General features: G+C 37.5%; 1 protein-coding gene across 3 annotated transcripts in view; it reads right to left on the bottom strand.

The window, feature by feature from the left end:
- stat6 (signal transducer and activator of transcription 6, interleukin-4 induced) overlaps nt 1-21,493 on the bottom strand; it is a 45,844-nt gene that overhangs the window by 2,657 nt on the left and 21,694 nt on the right. For all 3 annotated transcript variants that reach the window (XM_083569846.1, XM_083569848.1, XM_083569847.1), the window contains exons 6-20: nt 19,324-19,412; nt 18,969-19,117; nt 16,541-16,675; nt 14,704-14,877; nt 9,171-9,258; nt 8,868-8,990; nt 4,936-5,028; nt 4,000-4,203; nt 3,380-3,474; nt 3,155-3,288; nt 2,759-2,929; nt 1,443-1,503; nt 1,133-1,174; nt 884-913; nt 1-43 (exon numbers count right to left, since the gene is read on the bottom strand). The exon at nt 1-43 is cut by the window's left edge and continues 50 nt beyond it. In XM_083569846.1, coding sequence (XP_083425972.1) covers nt 1-43; nt 884-913; nt 1,133-1,174; nt 1,443-1,503; nt 2,759-2,929; nt 3,155-3,288; nt 3,380-3,474; nt 4,000-4,203; nt 4,936-5,028; nt 8,868-8,990; nt 9,171-9,258; nt 14,704-14,877; nt 16,541-16,675; nt 18,969-19,117; nt 19,324-19,412 — 1,631 coding nt within the window. The remainder of the gene's footprint in view (nt 44-883; nt 914-1,132; nt 1,175-1,442; nt 1,504-2,758; nt 2,930-3,154; nt 3,289-3,379; nt 3,475-3,999; nt 4,204-4,935; nt 5,029-8,867; nt 8,991-9,170; nt 9,259-14,703; nt 14,878-16,540; nt 16,676-18,968; nt 19,118-19,323; nt 19,413-21,493) is intronic.

The raw sequence follows: 21,493 nt of genomic DNA, 5'->3' as shown, positions 1-21,493 counted from the left end.
TGGAGTGTCAGGATATGGGGAAGGAAATGAAGAGTTGACAGGACTGTGCAAAAAAAAAAAAAAAAAAAAGGTTTAAGGTTTTAAAAAAATATTTAAGATGTATACCAGTAAATGTTGTATAGATTTGTACCCGAAGTCGACACGGTATTACAAGTTGGAAAGTCTTCATTTAATTTCTGAAAAGTTAAGCCATTGCATTGCTATGCCATAAAATCTCATTTGCAAAAAAAAAAAAAAAGCACTTTGTAAAATAACGTTATATATAAACCTATACGGAACTACATATTATCTGCATAACTTCCATTTTTCTGGGACACTTCTGCTTGCAAGTTTTGGTAGGTTGCGTTAAGGGAGTTAAATAACAGCAGCGGTTATCCAAGCTATCCCGCGTCTATAACTGATTTCAACTACATGGACAAGAGTAAACATTGGGGATGGTACTTTATAATAATACGAAAACGGAATGCACAGTCAACAACTTTTGGCTTATTGGCAACACCAACTGATTTTTCACCAAACAATTCCTTTCACATGTGTAAACATGAGCAGACATTTATTATTATTATTATTATTATTATTATTTATTATTATGAAGACAATTATTATTCCCAAGCCTCCGGCACATTTTCATTTCACCTATTGTCAATATTATTGTCTTCAATCTAAAATCAACAAAAAAAATTCCAACAAAGATGCAAGGCATTGATAATAAATAATAAATATGCCATAAATATCACTGGATATATTATATAAAGATGATATGCGCGTCTTTTTAAATGATATTTTGCAATAGTAAATGTTCAACAGAGCATTCTATTAGTATACACTATATCCAGTGACAGTGTTATTAAGGTGCAACAATTGGATGAATATTTATACTTACGGCTGGATATCGTACACTGGGTCCTGTTGCCTAAAAAAAAAAAAAGTGGTACCGTGATTAAGACATGATTTTCAACTTGTCAAAATATTTATGTAGTGGAAGACATTCTGCCAATGACAGTCTCAACTCAGTGACTAACGCTTGCAAAGCAGTATGAGTAAGCTGTTGTCTGTATTTAAAGAGTAACACTAAAACTGAAACAACCACTAGAGTGAGTATGTGAGCAAATTTATGTGTTTAAATATTTACATGTAGAAGTGATCCTGAGGTGTTATAACAGCTCCAGGCTCCCTGAACACACACACACACACATGACAAATTTAATATCTTCCAAATCCCTGTGCAAGAGCATCTTGACTTCAAATCAAATACACCCATAAATCATTTAGTAAATGTTTTGATATAATTGTTCAACTCTCCTTAATTTAATATATTACAAGACTCTACTGGAAATTAATCTGTCATTTGCTACTCTATGGTGGGTGGATGGGAATTGGCAGACGACCAAATTGTCAACAAAATGAGGGAAAATCCAAACGTTTAGTGTCGTATTACTTACTGATCCACCACAGTGGTGAGTTTGAATGGCAGATATCCGTCCGGGTGTGGCGCAGACGGAACTATGGGAAAAAGAAAAAGCTTTGTTTACTTCATTGCATGATGTAATCATGCCAAGGTAATCTATAAGGTTTGAAACCTTTCCACAGAAATACATCGACACTCAGTTTAGAATTCCATCTAGTGATGTCATGTTGGATTTCACAGCGGCCCAATCGGCAGTTCGGCTTCAACAGGTACATACATATGTTAATTTAATTTACCTTTTGTTTAATTTAGCTTCTTTTGTTCTGTCTGCTTCTCTTCCTCTATTTATTCTCTGCGCCCTTCATTATTTCCCATAATGTCTGGCAGTGTCCTTTTTGAACATAACTGGATGGTACTGTCACATTCTTGAATTCCATGATAATGTGATACATGTGTCTAAGAGCGTACATGAAATCTATGCTCGACGTTTTTATGCTTACATATCAGCAATACTTCTTTTAAAACTTGTACAACATTTACAACAAAATACTTTCTTGGAATGCACATTTCGAATTCACACATTTAAAAACATTTTGAATATCACTCACATGAATCACTTGATTTGTAATACATTTTCGACAGTTACTTGAAGGAGAAACACAGAAGGAACACGCCGCTAGAATTTAGCAGTTAAAATGTCAACCTCAGCACATCCGCGAAAAAATAAGTATTTGATCCAAAAGAAATCCAGCCAAGACATACCATAGCTCTAAAACAGGGCTGTACGGTACACCAAAATATCACATATGTACATTCTGTGATGTGCGAATCATAGGGGCTTTATATAAAATGTTATTTTTAAAAACTTTATGAAAAGCCAAAATGTAATAAACTAGACTGGGCAGGTGACAGTTTTGTCATCACACTTACCTCAAATAACAATGACAAATACCTGAGTGCATTACTGAAGCTCTTTGCTTTGTCGTTGTGCATGGCCCAAATAAAATTTTATCCTCTCATTACAACCTGTGCGCATGGTAAATACACTCAAGTAAAATAATTTCCCAAACTCTGGAGCCGCTTCGTTTCTTAATTGCTTTTGCTGACACAAATAATTTTTGTGCCAGCTCCTGGCTTCACTGCAATAGTAAATCAAGCTAAACTGTTTGCACAATCCTGAAATGAACCAGACGACATTATATTAAATCTCAGGCTACTTTAAAATGTACCTTTCAGACATCAGATAGCTGATCATGTATTGACATATAAGTACTAAAACAAGTCAGAAACTCTCCTTTGTCTCCAATATAAAGATGTTAATGGGTAATATATTGTGTCATGTATACTTGCCTGTATAGAATTTCTTGAATACTTCATTTTTTGGCATTACTCGTGCAGGTTGCGGTGCGTGTGAATACACATGTGAGATCAAACCGATGTCACGAATTCGATCACCAAGGCCGAGAGAATCCAGGTCTTTTTTGGTGAATGGTTGGATGTTCTGGATTTTCCTGCATCCAGCTGGAGAGAGAGAAAGAGAGAGAGAGAGGAAGCAAGAGAGAGAGAGAGAGAGAGAGAGAGAGAGAGAGAGAGAGCGAGAGAGAGAGAGAGAGATATAAACAATTGAACATAAATGTACAATGTTTCAGCATAAGGTTGGCAGAAATTAAGGGTACCAGAATGGACCTTTAAAAAATCTTTAATCAAGCAAATGTAAAATCTGTCGTTATTTAAAATCCTACGTACAGTCACTGAGGCCGACATATGCGATGGTGATGCCTCCAATTTCAGAGTCACTAAACCGAAGCAGAAACGTGCCACTGGGTTGGTCCTGCAAAATGATGTGAAGGTGCTGCTTCCCAATAAAGCCAAGGATGAGTCTGCAGTCGACAACAGCATAGATCAGTAAAATAAATTATGATACTAAAGACAAGTTTACTAATTTATCTGAGAATATTGAGGCTTTCATACCCATCGCTCCAGTAAGCCTTTAGGCATTTTTTGGTCAGATCAATCACTCCCTCAAACCACTGCCAGAAGGTGAAGTTTCGCCCAGGCAGAACTTCCTGTATTAGAAATAATAAAATATAATAAAATCTCTGGCGGGGGAGTGCGTGTACATGAACACCAAGCAACAAAGGTAAATATTAGCTAAAGAACGAAACAAGAGCAAATCCTGAAGCCTAATCAAGATTTAGTGCAAATGATAGCAAGCTGGAATAATGTTCAAGTCCATCAAATCTTTTTTTAAATAAACTTATGGTTAATTAAACTTAATTTATGCATTGAGTATGTCAAACTTTGTGTATGAAAAAAGAAAAGAAAAACATAAACATGAATAATGAAGACCAAGACCCCATTTATTTCAAGCACAAATAGACAATAAATCTAACACCAGTTTAAATCTATGATGTATAATGGGCATTATGGTTTTAATTAAACCTTTGCTATTAGAGAAAAAAGTGTTTTGGTGGAAAAAAAAAATGAGCTGACTCAAATGTTTAAATTGAAAAAGCCTTTGATAGATACAGTATTTGGACATCATCATGCAGGTACATGTGCTCTGCCACTAATATTAGTAGAAATAATACCTTGTTAAACTGAGCCCAGGATACCGGTGTGTTGCCGAAGTCCTCTGAAATATCAGGCTTGTCAAAGATCTTCTGAGCGAGGCAGTGCAAGTTTCCTCTGTCTAACGCATGTGTGGTCTGCACCTCCGACATGAACTTACTGTTCAGAGCTTCAGACATCTGACTCCAGGGCACTCGGTCAGGCACTACAAACGGGATTCTGTTCTGTGGAGAGGACGAAACATAAACCCTGTTTTAATTACACATATCATACAAAAAGCACTGTTTAAGTCTTGAGTATGAATCCTGAATCAGAAAGAGATAAAAAAAAAAAAAAACAAGGTTTTTTCCTTGTCACATATACACTACAACACGCATATATACTTCGCATATTCAAGCTTGTTAGGAAGCTGGGGCCACCAGCAGAACAACACCATTCATTAGGAGAGCCATTTAAAGGTAATGAGAAGAGGGATGAAAACAAAACACCTGTTTAGCATGGTGTTGTGAGAGCTGTGCAAATACATTCTCTAACCCCCCCCCCCCCCCCTCCCCCAACCTTCCGATTAGTAACCCAGAGCCTTGGTGCACTTGTAATATATAATTCACCTTTTACATTAACATTTATACACTTATCCAGGCATTTCTATAACTTATACATGAGGTTAATGGCCCAGCAGTGGCAGCTTGTTAAAACTAGGATTTCAACTCATGACCCCCTGATCAGAAGTCCAATGCCTTTAACCCTGTGCTGCCACTTCCACTGTTTCCATTCCACTGTAACAACTTACACAGGTAAGTGCTGGCAATTCGTTGTGGAATTAAATGAATGAATGAATGCTGTTAACTTTAGGCTGCATCATTTCAGCTGCTGTCAATTATATTTATATCACGGCATGCACTGATGTGCTTTTTTTTTATATAATTATCAAACAAAAAAGAAACTGGACTACTCACAGGTTCGGAGAATGCACAGTCCCAAATGATGGTGGCCACAGCATTGTTTTCCTGACTGCCATGTACGATTACAACAACGGGAAGTGAGATCACCTAGAAGAGGAAAAGAAACACCACACTCACTAAACTACAGGACACATGTTTAAAGTTTTTTTTTTAATCCAACAGGTTTTTAAAAATGTAATATGTTAATGTGTGTAATATAACTGAGAAATACATTTATCCTAGACCTTCAATGCTTTTTAAGCAGCAAACAAAAACATTTGTTTAACTAAACAATTCAACATGACTTTTCTGGTAGGCTGCCTGGAAAATATCACAAAGACAAGCCAGGCAGCAGATTGTGGTTAAATAAGGCTAATAAAACATATGAAAGAAACCCTGTAATTCAGTATAAATGTCAAAGAACATTTTACATTTTCCGCATTTTTCCTCCATTGTCAGCAAATTCATATTGACTTGCTTGTCCTTTTTTACCATGGGTCCCCAATACATTGTTTGCAATCGATCGGTTAATCGCAAAAAAAGTATGGTAGATTGTGTGCCATTCAAAACAGATTTTCTATGTTAGTCTACTATTCATCCTCCCTATGGCATTTACCACTTTACTGAAGTACAGGGTGGCCAGTCTGGCTTCTTCCCAGACAACACACTGTCCTTCAAGATTATGTCAGTGAATATTTAGAGATACACAGAGTGGGGGAGTGGTGGCTCCAGCGGTTAAGGCGCTGGGTTACTGATCGGAAGGTCGGGGGTTCAAGCCCCGGTATCGCCAAGCTGCCACTCTTGGGCCCTTAAACAAGGCTCTTAACCCTCTATGCTCCAGGGGACCCTTACGAGAAAAATAAATCAAGGACCGTGACATCGGAGCGATGTGGGGCCGCCTTCCCTTGGGCTCATCACCTTAAGGGACCAGTGCTGAGAGGATTGGGCAGAAGGCGGGGGCCTTGACAGCCCGATCCCTGGACACGGAGAAGTTGCCCCCGCGACCTGAATTGACTGCTGCCCACGTGACCCGAATTACAGATAAGTGGGAGAAGATGAAATTAATATTTAGAAATATTTATGCACTTTACATAATCTTGATGACTTAACATTTTGAAATAAAAAATTTGATGCACTTTGTCTCGCTCCTGATCTGATACGACTCGGTTCAGGGGCATTCCAGTTCATTTGGTTCGACGCAAATTATCAGGCCTTTACATGCAATAGGTTTAACTCCGTAAAAAAACAGCCACTGTAAAAATTGTTTTCCTTAATTACATTACATAGTTGGTACTCCATTTCTGTACTCTTTCATGGTCTTACATGATAAATGTCATCAGTGCCTATGCTCCAAAAGTGGGCTGAGAGATGAAGGAGAGGAAGAAATTCTGGAGTGTTTTGGTGGACAATATTCTATGCATAAGATGCAACCTGAAGGAGATTGGAGACAGTAAGGTGTTGGCAGGGGACAGTGTAGCTAGACAGCATCAGATAGTGGTCTGTAGGATGGATTTGGAGGTGAAGAGGAGGAGAGTAAGGACTGAAAAAAAGAATAAGATGGTGGAAACTGAAGGAGGAAGACTGTAGTGTAAGGTTCAGGGAAGAGATCAGACAGGGGCTCGGTGGTGGTGAAGAGGTTCTGGATGATTGGGCAACTACTGCAGAAGTGATAAGGGAGACAGCTAGAAAAGTACTTGGTGTGACATCTGGAAAGAGAAAGAAAGACAAAGAGACATTGTGGTGGAATGAGGCTGTACAGGAAAGCATAAGAAGAAAGATGTTGGAGAAACAGGACTGAGATCGGCAGAGAGATGAGAAAAGTAGGCAGGACACTAAGATGTGGCAGCAGGTTAAGAAGGATGTGGCATATAAGGAGTTGTATGAGAAGTTGGACATTAAGGAAGGAGAAAAAGATTTGTAGCAATTAGCCAGGCAGAGGGACCAAGCTGGGAAGGATGTGCTACAAGTTATAAAGGATATTATAATGGATTGAGATGAAAATGTGTTGACTAGAGAGGAGAGTGTGTTGAGAAGATGGAGGGAGTATTTTGAACAGCTGATGAATGCGGAATATGAGAGAGAGAGAAGGGTGGATAATGTAGAGATGGTGAAGCAGGAAGTGGATAGAATTAGTAAGGAGGAAATGAGAGCAGCGATTAAGAGGATGAAGAGTGGAAAGTCGGTAGGATCAGATGACATACCGGTAGAAGCGTGGAGATGTTTAGGAGTGATGGCAGTGGAGTTTTTAAACAGATTGTTTAAGAAGATTCTGGAAGGTGAGAGTTTTTTTTGGAGTGTGCTGATACAGGTTTTTAAAAATAAGGGAGATGTGCAGACCTGCATTAACTATCAGGGAATAAAGTTAATCAGTCACACCATGAAGTTATGTAAAAGTGTAGCGAAAGCCAGGCTGAGAGAAGAGGTGATCATCTGTGAGCAACAGTATGGTTTTATGCCGAGGAAGAGCACCACAGACGCATTATTTGCTTTGAGAATGTTTATAGAGAAGTATAGAAAGGGTCAGAAAGAGTTGGATTGTGTGTTGTGGATTTAGGGAAAGAGAGAGGAGTTGTTGTATTGTATGAGGAAGTCAGGTGTGGCAGAGAAGTATGTGAGGGTAGTGAAGGACATGTATGAGGACAGTGTGACAGCAGTGAAGTGTGCAGTAGGACACAGACAATGACAGACTGATTCAAGGTGGAGGATGGACTGCATCAAGGATCGGCTCTGAGCCCTTTCCTGTTTTCAGTGGTGATGGATAAGTTAAAGGACGAGGTCAGACAGGAGTCTCCGTGGACTATGATGTTCGTGGATGATAATGTGATACGTGGTGAGAATAGAGAGCTCAAAGTTAAGAAGAGCCTGGAGAGGTGGCGGTACATGCTGGAGAGAAGAAGAATGAAAGTCTGTGGGAGTAAGACAGACTACATGTGTGTGAATGAGAGGGAGGGCATTAGAGTGGTGCGGTTGCAGAGAGAAGAGGTGGAGAAGGTGGATCAATTTAGGTATCTGGGTTCAACAGTGCAAAGTAGGGCAGGCAAGGTGGAGAAAAGTAGCAGGAGTGATTTGTGATAGAAGGGTATCTGTGAGAGTGAGAGGGAAAGTTTATAGGACTGTGGTGAGACCTGCGATGTTGTATGGTTTAGAGACAGTGGCATTGACTAAAAGACAGGAGGTGGAGCTGGAGGTAGCAGAGTTGAAGACGTTGAGATTTTCATTAGGAGTGATGAGGATGGACAGGATTAGAAATGAGTTTATTAGAGGGATCGTGCATGTAGGACATTTTGAAGACAAGGTGAAGGAGGCACAATTGAGATGGTTTGGACATGTGCAGAGAAGGGACATGGGGTATATTGGTAGAAGAATGCTTAGGATGGAGCCACCAGGAGCGAGAAAAACAGGAAGGCAAAGGAGGAGGTTTATGGATGTAGTGAGGAAAGATGTGCGGGTAGTTGGTTTGAAAGAGGCAGATGTAGAGGACGGTGGGGTATGGAGATGGATGATCCTCTGTGGCGACCCCTAATGGGAGCAGCCAAAAGAAGAAGGAGAACAACAACAACAAGAACATGGGAAATTGCTACTCAATTTAAAATAGCATTTTTGGACAAAAATGATATTTTAAATTGAGAAGCAATTTCCCATGTTTAAGCAGGTTGCATGAAACGAGGTAGCAGGCTGTGTTTGAGTCGAGAATTGGATGCCTCTGATGTTGATATAGAGTCATATTTAAGTGTATGTAATTATGTTGACTAAGTCGATAGCAAAATGTTATTGCTCTCAGAAATAAACTTGTTTCTTGCGTAAACACACTCACTGTTTTGGATACACAGGAAATATCCTCTGCTTAAGCTTCACAATGCAAACTATTACTAAGTATATGGTGCAGTCTGCATAAGTGAAAGCACAAAAGGAAAAAAAAAACAATAATAAAAAAAATGCTAAGTTACCTGGACATTGTAAGGGCTGTCACAGCCTGTGATGGTTATCTCTGTAGTGAAAAGCAAAGCAAACTTCTCCTCTGTTACTGACTCCGAGCCCTTCCTGTCAGCACGCTTGATCTTTCTGATGGACTGTAAAAGAGAAACGCTGACTGTTTACATTAACTACTTCACAATTCTGGCCAATTAAGTGTTTTTAAATGACACAATAACACAACTCACTAAATTTCATATAAAACTAAGAGCACTGTCTAGGCTTTCAATGGAAATATGAAAACTTAACGTGTGCTGTAAAGCTTGCGTAATACAGACCATATTTCTGAAAGTTGCGCAAGTGCTCTTGCTGGTTGTGTTGTGTTCTAAGATGGCAGTGCTGTTAATCAGGTCTCCTACGTTTTCACTGAAAAACAGAAATCATTAAATGACCTCCTTAACCACAATGATTACACAGCTACATAATCAAACATCTGTTTATACAGTCCTGCATTTTAATATTATAATAAACCATTAGTAATTTTTTTTATTATTTGCTACACATACACAACCATTGCAATGAAATGCTTTTTTACTTCTCAGGCTCTTACCCATTCAGCATGTATTGAAAACCAAAGCGCCCAGAGGAGAGTGCATTGTAAATCAATAGAAATAGGAATGTTCCTGTCAAAACTAACTGTAGGCTTTGTGAGAGGAAAAACAGGTTACAGTAGAAAAGAGTGAAGGTGGTCAGGATACTGGTGCCATCTTTGAAATCCCAACTTTCATTTGTGTAAAAAATGGTGTAGCATATAATGTATCATGTTCTTTACTTAAAAATTTTTTTTTTACTTTTTTTGCAGTTAATGTTAAGAAATCACATTTAAATTCACCCTTAAAATAAAGAATAATAAGAAAATGAAAAACATTGCAAATACATTAAAATGGGTATTAAAAACAGGTATGAGACCCAAACCTGTTCCAGCATGGCAATGCCACTAGCATAAAGTGAGTTTCATGAAGATATGGTCTACATGGGTTGGAGTAGAAACGCTTAAGTGGCCTGCAATAGAGCTCTGACGTCAACCCTACTAAAAACTGTTGAGAGTAATTAGAATGATGACTGCACTCCAGGCCTCTTCACCCTACATCAGTACCTGACTTTACTAACAAACTCCAAAATCTAGTAGAACAGTGGAGGGAATGTACAAAAAGAAACAAACTGCATACATGATCCAGAAACATTGCCTGAGCAGCTCCAAAAACCATAATGTCCAGTTAATGCTTTGCTAAATTAAAATGTTTATCTGGACAATTTCTGCAAAAGTGCAGATTAGAGACTTAAATGCCAATATGTGACTGCAGTTCACTGTGATAAACCACATCATGGTGGGAATTAACATTTAGAGTCAAGGATGTTGCAGGTACAATCAGCGGCAGAGATATCACCCTAGGTGCCTTTTGCTTAAATCAGAAAACATTCACATCAACATATTTCCCTCAAATGGCCCACAATGAGGCATGTGGTGGCAAGTTGCAAGTGTAGAATCAGCTTTTGTGGCCAGCAACAGGAAAGAAGGTAAAGTCTAAGAAGGGTGGCACGTGAACTTCTTAAAGACTTGCAATACTAGTTATCATATATATATATATATATATATATATATATATATATATATATATATATATATATATATATATATATATATATATATATATTACTTGTGTAACAGTACACGTATTCATATCTAAATTGTTCGGTACAGGGCTTTCGGTTCGGCACACATGTACCAAATGCAATCCTTTTTACATGCAGAACAGTAAGTACCGAGTACCAAATTCTCTCAGTAACCTATTTAGTGGCAGACCACAAGTTTGTTTAGTCTTTGTCATGCACTTTGAATGAATTTTTTTCATTGTTATTAAAATTAAAAACAAACAGAACAATGCACGCGCACACACTTACATACACATCTGTATTAACCAAATAGGGTCTAACAAATGTAAACTATTTCATTAAATTGTATTGCATTAATTTCATTCATTCTATTTTATACTAAATATAATAAACAAAATAGTATTTTATATATTATTTATCCAAGCAAATTAAAATTTTATTTAAAATAGTTTTAAAAATGTCAACTGTTAATGATCACAAATTGTAATAATAATAAATTGCATTATTATTAGATGACAAGCATTTTATGTTTTATTTATATATATATATATATATATATATATATATATATATATATATATATATATATATATATATATATATATATATATATATATATATATATATATATACACACACATACAATGGAAGTGTCCAGTATTTCATACCTGTTTCTGGAGCTCTTTACAGTATGTTCTGTCATTGTTTGTAAGTGAGTTTGTTTATTACAGTGATGTGTAAAAAAAGTGAAACACAACATGCTAGACGAAAGTAATTAAAATAGTTAATCTCCAACGCAGTTGTGCATGCAGGCTGGCGAGATTTTTCATCACATCTGTGTGGTGTCAGATGTCATAATGAGGTATTGCAACATTTGTGCTGTAGGTGGTTAAACAAGTGTGCATGTGTGTCTATTGCCACATAAGCTGTGCATATGTACTGCATCTTCAACTCATCAGAGGCAAAGCGGTGTGTGAAAGCAGCAAAGATCTGAATGTGTGTGTGTGTGCGTGTGCGCGTGGGAGTGGACAAGCAGGAAAGATGTAACTGTTAAATGCACATTTGTAATGCTACCGCACTGGATTTACACCAAGTGCGCTTCTGTTTCTTCATTACAAGCACCTGTGCAAAATTTACTTGGGACAATTTTATCTAAGTGCATTAAGAGTTTAGTTTCAAAGAAGGGTACCAAGATGTTGTTTATAAAAAGAAAAAGAAATCTAATTCTATTTGATTTTTCAAATATCGATTCGCTCTGCGGACTTTTGGAGGTGTAACAACTACACTTGAAATGTAAATGACATAAATGGAACAATGAATGCCATTGATTGGTAAAAAAAATAAGGAAATAAAACATATCCCATGGCAAATAAAAACCCAATAGTGAATGTATTTCCCATGCCTAAATATTACTCCAGGAAAAGTATTCCTTGAATATTTCTACCTTTATACAAGCACAAAGATGAATGTATTTAAAGTAAATGATCTAATGTTACTGATGGTATACTTTCATAATTTATGCAATCCAATGTTGCATTCTCCAGCGCATCATATCTTTTTTAAGGAGAGAGTTACAGTACGTATTTTTGCTCCGCTACATATCAGAATAATGTGCTGTTCTTTGGCTGCAGTGGACTGAGTACACGAAGTGCATTAAATGAGAACCTGCCACGAGACCACAAGTACCGCAAGTAAGTAAAGGTACTCTCACTGTGTGCCTGCAACACTAGAAAATGCGCTCTTTAAAAAGTCATGATGTGCAGAACAATATTTGCACTGAAATGAACTCCATCAGTAAGTACAAGCGTTCATATATATGTGTAGTTTAATTTCTAATAATTATGTACATTCCAAAAGCAAGCACATCTGTAATTTGAGGAGTTATTTTACTTACAAAAATGCTGTACTTCGTCTACCACTGAGCAGCTAAATACAACCATGTCCAGCGTTAACATTGATGAGATGTAATCATAGTATACACTTAGCTCATCTCAGAAAATACTGTATGGCTGTAAATACTGCACATGGTTTTCCAGTAATTACTCTTAACTGACTATTTAAAAAGTGAACAATGTGATCATTATCATTTTAACCACCGCAAACGGCAAATAAATACGTTCGGTTATTTATATCAACCAGGTACTATGTTGCAAGATTTATACAATCTTTTAGTGTATTTAGTTAATTTCCCCAAAATGATGATGATTTTAACTGTTATCAAGGTTATCACCACAGCAAGATTGGTAGAAGGTGGCAGATATCGTCTTAAATAGTAAACCAACTTGCACCTGAAATCCATATCAAGCATACTGAGCATATCAAACTTCTCAATGAAACTCTTCAGAGCTTGTAGTGATTTTATTTTTACATTTCCTCCTCCCCCCTAAAATCAATTCCACTGGGTTACACAACTGACTCATTTGAGCTTATCTAACCACCAAGATCTGCACTGCCTACACTATATTCACTCCATGGCACGCACGTCAGAGAGCACTCTCTACAAAATCCTGTTTTCCTGGAAGTACAGTGCTCCTTCTCTTCCTGAACTTCAATGTTTTTTTATTGGAATTTCATTCATGGTTACGTCATGGAATCTTTGTAAAATTTCATATCAGGGCTGGGCAAAACAGAAACGTGTTTCTATAGATCTACAGCTTGAATCTTGACAACGTCATGAACGACACACAATATCTTGGCGGTTGATGTGGTGTTATTCTTTCCCCTGCATGTAGAAAATATTTTGAGGGTCTTGGAGGAAGCACTTTACTAGCTTTTACCCTTCTCGTTTGGTAGCTTTAGTGTGGTGGTATTGGCAAATAATCAAACTGGGAGAAAATGGGGTACAAAATCCAAAAATGGAAACGTCTTATCATTGCCTATTTGCCACTAGGTCTTATTTCATCTTTGTGTATTACCAGAAGTTGACGCATCTTGCCTGAAGACTTCAATCCCCAAACAACAGTCACCTCAGTTTCTTTGGCCATGGACAATCCAGCACCAACCCAAATGCTGTCTTTAACATAAGCTGTACAGCATATAATCTTATAGTAATATATCTACACATACAAGACTTTTACTTCTCATACTCTCATCCAATGATTCTGACCTCTCAAGTTCCCTCTGCTTGTATTGTTACTTTCGAAAATCACATCCTGTCTTCATTCTTTTTTACTGTGCCCTCATTCCTACCACCATTGCATAGTCTTTTAGATCTGTCTGTCTTCCTGATAGGTGCCCCGGCAACATGGAAAAAAAAAATCAGCTTCAAAAAAACATACGCAGTCCCACTCAAACACTATTGTCTTTAAGGTTATAATCTTGCAGGTGTGCTAGATGATTTGTATCACTGTTTACAAGTTTTTTCCTAAATACTGAATTAGTATTAAATATCACAATAGCTGAACTTTTAGAGAGTTTATGGGTATTTTGACTGTTATTCTAATACAAGTTGGTCCTATTAAACTAAATACATATCTAAATTTTTTTAACATTGAAGAGTTCACAAATGTAATCATTAAGCTGAATTAAAAAATTTCAGTTAATCAAATATCACACTACCTGAACTTTTAGAGAGCGTATGCGCATTCTGTGTGAAATTCTGATACGAGTTGCTCCGATGAACTAAATAAATTTGTTCTATATAATGCAAAAAACAAAAATGCAGGTATTTAATCACTAAGCTGAATTTTAAAAGTTTAATTTATTACATGTATATTTCTGATTGTACAGCTCATACAATCCATTTTGTTGTCTATATCTGCACCAAAAATAATGCCATTTTATCACAGGCATTAACATAATGCCTGCTGTCAAAAAAATGTGTACCTAATAATTTTAGTTTCCATAACTATACTAGTTTGCTGGTGCTTACATTACTGGCATCCGGACAAAATAAAGTGAAAGAACAATACAACCACTAATGCCCCCTTACATCCTGAAACATAGACAATAGCTTTGCTGAAATATTAAATATTAATAGTATGTTTAAATTGTATTTAAATGCTTTAATGTTTTTAAAAACAGGTATCAATAGATTTTTTTTTTCAGAGCGGAAGAAAATTACCACTGGCTTTGTCAAATATGACTTGAGGCAAAAGTGCACAAAAGTATGAACTTCCCCATTCATTTTTTTTATTAGAAGTTGTATCTATTAATTAAACTGTGGATTTCCAAAACAAAGAGATATGGTTTACTTACTTTGGTATGATCCCTTGTCCTAGGTTTCTAGCCTGTGACTCAGTGATGATCTGTGCCTTCAAAAGCACCGGCTTCCCCGGAGCCACTTTCTCTCCCAGAAGATAGCGCACAGTGCTGGAGAACTTTGATTGAGTCTTAATCACCTGAGGAGGCTGCTTCTCCACTACCAAAGAGCTAAAGAACCATACAAAAGAATGAGTAACAGATACATTTACATCCTTATCCACAATGACTTACATTGAGATGTATACTCGATGCTACTTCTACATTTTTTTTTTATTTTATATTTTTTATATGCCTGAGATAAATAACCAAACTGAGCGCTTTTTCAAATACAGTTACATTTATGGCATCTGGTAGATGCTTTTATTTTTTAGCACTGCTCAAAAAATGGCAGGGAATACAGTAATCCTCTGCTTTACCGCGGTGGAACGTAACCACTGCGTTAAATTCGGGATTACTGTAAATCACATATTTGTTCTCAATGAACTAAATATTAATGTTGTAAATCTTTCCTCATATACATTTTGTAATCTTTAGAGAACAAAACAATTAAAAAATGGTCAATGGAACCCAAAGTCATAGGACTGGCGAGGGCTGGATTAAAAATCACACAAAAAATCTAAGTACAAATTTTTTTTTTATTTCGCATTAATTTCATCATGACATCTCAGTCAGTGGTGTGTAGGGGCCCCACATGCTTGTATGCGTTCCTGACAATGTCTGGGCATGCTCCAAGATACATTCTGAGACCTGGATCAGGGCATCATCATTGTGCTACTTGGAATGGATGTTCCGACAATAACATCCCAGAGGTTCCCACTGTATGTGATGTCTAGGGATAAGTTAGGATCAACCCATTGCAGCAGAGCCTTCATTATCCAGAAACTGCATACATGCCGCATGAGGCCAGGCATTGCATTGTACCCGAGGAACCCAGGGCCCACTGCACCAGAGAAGGGTCTTAAAAGCGGTTTTTGAAATGAGGGTTTTATCCTGGTAGCTCACAGGAATAAGACTACTGCTAGGTTGCACTTCAGTTATGTTTGACCCTCGAAGCATATTCCTCTTCAAACTCTAAGTGATCCACCACCAAACTGGTCATGCTGAATAATGCTGCTGGCAGCACAAAATTCTCTACGTCATCTCTCACTGGCACATGTGTGCAGTGGTGTTTTCTGGCAAATACAAATGTAGCTGCAAGGTGCTGAGGTGTGTGAGCACAGGTGTCACTAGAGCATGTCGAGTCCTCATGCTGCCCTCATTGACTCTGTTTCTGACAGTTTGTTCATAAACATACACACCATTACCCTGCTCTGGGTAATTTGATAAGACTCCTCCTGCTGTAGAAATTATGCTGATGCTGGGTTGGATTTGCTCCATGATCAAACTGCGCTGGGAGACACACCAAACTTCCTTGCGACAGCACAGATAAATGGGTTGCACCTGATTGGGTTGCAGATACTGCCTCATGCTCAAGTAGTCACAGTGACCCAAACAAAACACAAAACTAATCAGACTATCTGGATAAGGAGGATAAGGAGAGAGCAAGAGTCTGTGTCCACCACCTGTGAAACCGCCTCTAGTGCACCTATTGTCACTTTCATATACACCAAAGCAAGTGAACTGATTAACAATTACTAATGATTCCAAATTGGACAAATTGATATTGTTGAGTTTTAACTGATTTGGTGTTATAATGTGATGATTAAGTGTTCCTTGAATTTTTTGAGCAGTGGACACTTTAAAGATTACTATCAGTCTAAAAACAGAATAGGAGACTACAGACGAGACTATGTGTAATCTGAATGTATTTCTGTTATAGGCAAGAACGTACTTCTGGATAAGAGTCTGCAGGAGGCAGTTCAGACTTTCTTCCAGCTTCTGCACCTGTTCACCATTTCCATGCTCCCTTTTGACAAGCATAAGCTCCTGTCTCAAATTGCCATTCACACCCAGCAACTGTTCACACCTTAAGAAAGAGCGAGAGAACAGTAAAGGGGTCAATTTGGCACTGTTAAAAAGGAATAAAAGCAAAAAAACACAAAATAAAAGAACCTAAATACAAAAATAAAAGAGCTTAATAGACAATAGTTCATTTAGTATTTCATTTGGATTCACACTTGATGTGATTAATAAAGCCAAATGCAAAACAATGTAGCCAAAATGCCACTCATGTTTTAGCTTAGTGTTTTTTTTTTTTTTAATTCTAAATTAGTTCTCCTGGCACAATGTGAACACTGAAAATGCTCTGCTCTTGGCTCTAGCTTTTGCTATACAAGTGTTATAATAAATGTGCTTAATTCGGTAATTATACTACAAAAACAAGAACCTCAATACTCTCTGTGACACAAAATTACTTTCATCCACATTTTTAAACTGCTTTCCAGACTTAATATTTTATAACCGTAATTACCGTCAAATTTTGGAGCCTTATAAAGCAACAAGGATACAATTTTACACGTATTAAAAAACACATTAGCAGTCTTTCCTGTTCTGTCAGTATTACGGGTCTAAGAAATAGGTGTTACGCTACATTTCTCATTTGCATTTCAACATGACTGAAAGTACATTCACTGATAACAAAGTTCACCGGATCATCAGTGTACATCCATAGCAGTTCATATATCCTACTTCTTTTAATAGAAATAAATACATTACCATTTTAGCCTATACTTAGTGTGATTATAACTATTATTATTGGTATTGTATGAGGAAGAGAAGTAGAATGTGGCATAGAAGTATGGGAGGGTGGTGCAGGACATGTATGAGGACAGTGTGACAGCAGTGCAGTGTGCAGTAGGAATGACAGACTGGTTTAAGGTGGAGGTTGGACTGCATCAAGGATCGGCTCTAAACCCTGTTTGTAGTGGTGATAGACAGGTTGATGGTGGTGAGAGTAGGGAGCAGGTTAAAAAGAGCCTGGAGAGGTGGAGGTACGTGCTGGAGAGAAGGGGAATGAAAGTCAGTAGGAGTAAGACAGAGTTCATGTGTGTGAACGAGCGGAAGGGCAGTGGAGTGGTGTGGTTGCAGGAAGAAGGTGATGAAGGTGGATGAGTTTAAGTACCTGAAAGTGAAGAAAAGTGTGCAGGCAGGGTGGAGAAGAGTGGCAGGAGTGATTTGTGATAGAAGGGTATCTGCGAGAGTGAAAGGGAAAGTTTATAGGACTGAGACCTGCTATGTTGTATGTTTTAGAGACAGTGGCATTGAGTAAAAGGCAGATGTTGAGAGATTTTCATTAGGAGTGATGAGGATGGACAGGATTAGAAACAAGTTTATTAGAGGCATGTAGGACGTTTTGAAGACAAGTTCGAGAGGTCCGATTCAGATGGTTTGGACATGTGCAAAGGAGGGACATGGGGTTTATCGGTAGGAGAATGCTAAGGATGGAGCCACCAGGCAAGAGGAAAAGAGAAAGGCCAAAATGAAGGTTCATGGATGTGATGAGGGAAGACATGCAGGTAGTTGGTGTGAAAGAGGCAGATGTAGAGGACAGAGTAGTATGGAGACGGATGATCCGCTGTGGCGACCCCTAATGGGAGCAGCCGAAAGAAGACATAGTGTCATTATAATGCTTACTTTTTGTCCTCTACCTGAACTAAATAGTATTATTAATGTTATAATTATAACTCATTGTGCTGATTAATATACGGTTATTAATAGCTCTGAGGCTCTAAACGTACAAAAGCCATTATTTCCAATGCACTTCTTTCCTGCATTATTATTTCATGACTTCCTGATTGCTGAAGGTATATTAGTGTATTGTTCATCAAAAGCATTTTTAAAAAGTACTAATTAATTATTTATTTGTGGACTTTATAGGAAAGTGCTATATTTCTTTATGTGAATTCCACAGGCTTCTACACAACCTCGTCCTCCAGTCTGATTGGTCATCCATTTACTGTAAAAGCAGAACCTCTGATCGCTAATTGTAGGTTTATATAAATGCTCCTGTTCTAATACATTTACGTTGTACGTTGTCTAGTAACAGACTGCGTTACAATAGAGTAAGTTTTCTGCTATAGGAAAGTCTTCAGGACTATTTTTAACTTCAAGAGAGAAAAAGAAAAAAGAGGCTAGTAAACTAAACAGTGTTTATAAGCTTAAATTAAATATATAATAAAATTATTATTATTACTTTTTAAAATTATTAAAAAGTTTGTCTCTAATGAGCCAAGCCAGTGGTGACTATGACACAAAAAACTACATGACTACTAGACAATTCCTGTGGTAGGAGGAAGATTAGCAAGTTTCTGCAAGCTCACCATGTCTGCAAAGGGAGTAAATTGTCATCGAATCCACGGCCAATAGTGGAGCGGAGCTGCTCCCAGCGCCAAGACTTTATACGTTGGATAAGACGGGTCTGGCACTGCTCCAGATTACATACTGCATCCTGCAGCAGCTGCACACGTGTCTGCACAAACATACACACACACACACACACACACACACACACACACACACACACACACACACACACACACACACACACACACACACACACAAACACACAACAACTCCATTCACATATCAGGACTAGATGATGATGTTTGTGCCAAGTCTGTTTCTGAGGTACACCTTAAAATGCCTAGTAAAAGGCTGTATTTGTTAAGTGTTTACCTTCGCGAAGCCTTGATATTTCCACTCCAGCTGCCTTATGCGATTCTGTTTAAAGGGCTGATCTTGTTTGACCTCCATCTCATTCTGGCCTGTAGAGAAATAAAAGACACAATGAATAGTTTAAGATCATGAAGCACACTGAAACTGTATAATCAAACATATCTGGATAGGACATGAGCACAAACAGGATAATGAAGCACAGGGAAAAGTAAACAGGAAGAAAACTACATTAAAATTCATTAGATTTATTTACAAATGTACATTTTATGCAAGAGAATTTCATTTTTACATGTAATATTGGGTTAATGTAAACATTACATTTATATTAGAAATCATAACCAACACCATGCCAATTTTCATGATTCAACAACATAGATTCAATTCAAAATTGACAAGAACTCAAGTTACAGATGACAAAGCTTAAGATTACTGTGAGTGCTGTAGGTCAAAGTTTGTACCTATTGCTTGTGCTCTTATTTATATTTAATTCAATCAATTCACATTTTTTGTTATATACTAGTAGATAAAAAATCCACTAAAATCAATTTCTCTACAGAATAAATCCTATATAAACAGTGTTATGCTATTGCGCATTTCACTGAGTTTTGTGTAACAAATGTCCAATACATGTCCAAGGACAATATTAAAACCATTGCAAAATATCCCTCCTGAAAATGTTCACATTTATGGAGTGCTTTACAAAAACAAACAAACAAGCAAACAGAAGAAACCATTCAGTAGCATGCTATTCACACTAAAATGGATTGTTAGTCAGGGTAATAGTTAATAAAGCACATGAAAAAGTGGTGTATATGCTTTTGCTATATCAGGATTTGCAATCACTATATTTTGCTGCACTGCTATAAAAAGAAAATGTTGAATGTTTGCTGAATCCCCCCCAAAAAAATTCAAACAATGCTAAAATGAGTAGTTCATTGAATTTCCAAGGCCTACCTGTCAGCTTGCACCTCTGACCTCTTTCATCAACAAAGCACTTCCACAATTGGAACCACTGCTCACTGGACGTTTTTTGCTTCTTGTCCCATTCTACAGCTCTTTGATGTTCGGTGTGAAAGTCAACTGAAGCTCTTGACCTGCATCTGCTTGATTTTATACTTTGCTGGTGCTATGTGACTGGTTGATTGCATATATGCATAAATGAGCAGGTGTTCATTATAAAGCTACAGCCAAGTGTATATATATCAATAGACCAAAAAACAGCTTCCAATGAAACAGGACGTTTTGGAACAAATGTACATCAGCTGTGTAAGCAAAGTGCTTCAGCTGTGCAAGCAAGATCAAGCACATTTGTCCAAACATCCTATTACTTTGGAATGGTTTTGTGTACTGCTCATAACTGCATTACTTTTACTAAATCCACAAACCCATTGTTTGTGTGATTGAAGCTAATTGAAGTTCTGTTTTTTATATTTATGTGGATGCTTGTTGAAGCATGTGAACTGCCATTTACATTCTTCTGTATTTACTTTTACTCACTTCCTTTTACTTTCCTCTCACTTTCTTTGCACACATTTCCATTTATAAGCCTGTTTATGTATCCATTCATGGTTGAGGATAAAAAGCACATTGTGGATATATTGCCACTTCTGCCTCTACTTAATGGCTGAATTTGATGACAGTGTAAACAGGTATTAATTGTTAATTAATGAAGACCTTTATTTTAGAACTTGCTCTGCGGTTTGGAACACTACATTTCTGTTTAGGAGTTTACTGGAACTATTAGTCAAATTCGTGTGTGCTTTAAACAATGACTAGGTAGCGCTGTGGTTAAGGCATTGGACTGGTTGTAGCTCTTTGGTTAAGGCATTGGACTGGTTGTAGCTCAGTGGTTAAGACATTGGACTGGTTGTAGCTCTGTGGTTAAGGCATTGGACTGGTTGTAGCTCAGTGGTTAAGACATAGGACTGGTTGTAGCTCAGTGGTTAAGACATAGGACTGGTTGTAGCTCAGTGGTTAATGCATTGGAATCCACCAAGTTGCCACTGCTTGTCCCTTAACACTCAAGTGCTCAGTTGTAAGCCTCTTTGGATTAAAGAATCTGGCAAATGCCATAAATGTAACTAATTTTAACAAACATACACAATAATATTAAATCCACTGACAGGTGAAGTCAATAACAATTACCTTATAGTGGAACATGTCCATGGGT

The sequence above is a fragment of the Silurus aristotelis genome, assembly GCF_946808225.1.
Source record: "Silurus aristotelis genome assembly, chromosome: 19".
In the NCBI taxonomy this organism is placed as follows: Eukaryota; Metazoa; Chordata; class Actinopteri; order Siluriformes; family Siluridae; genus Silurus; species Silurus aristotelis.
Note: the sequence above shows the minus strand (reverse complement) of the source record. Positions and strands in the feature narration are given on the sequence as shown.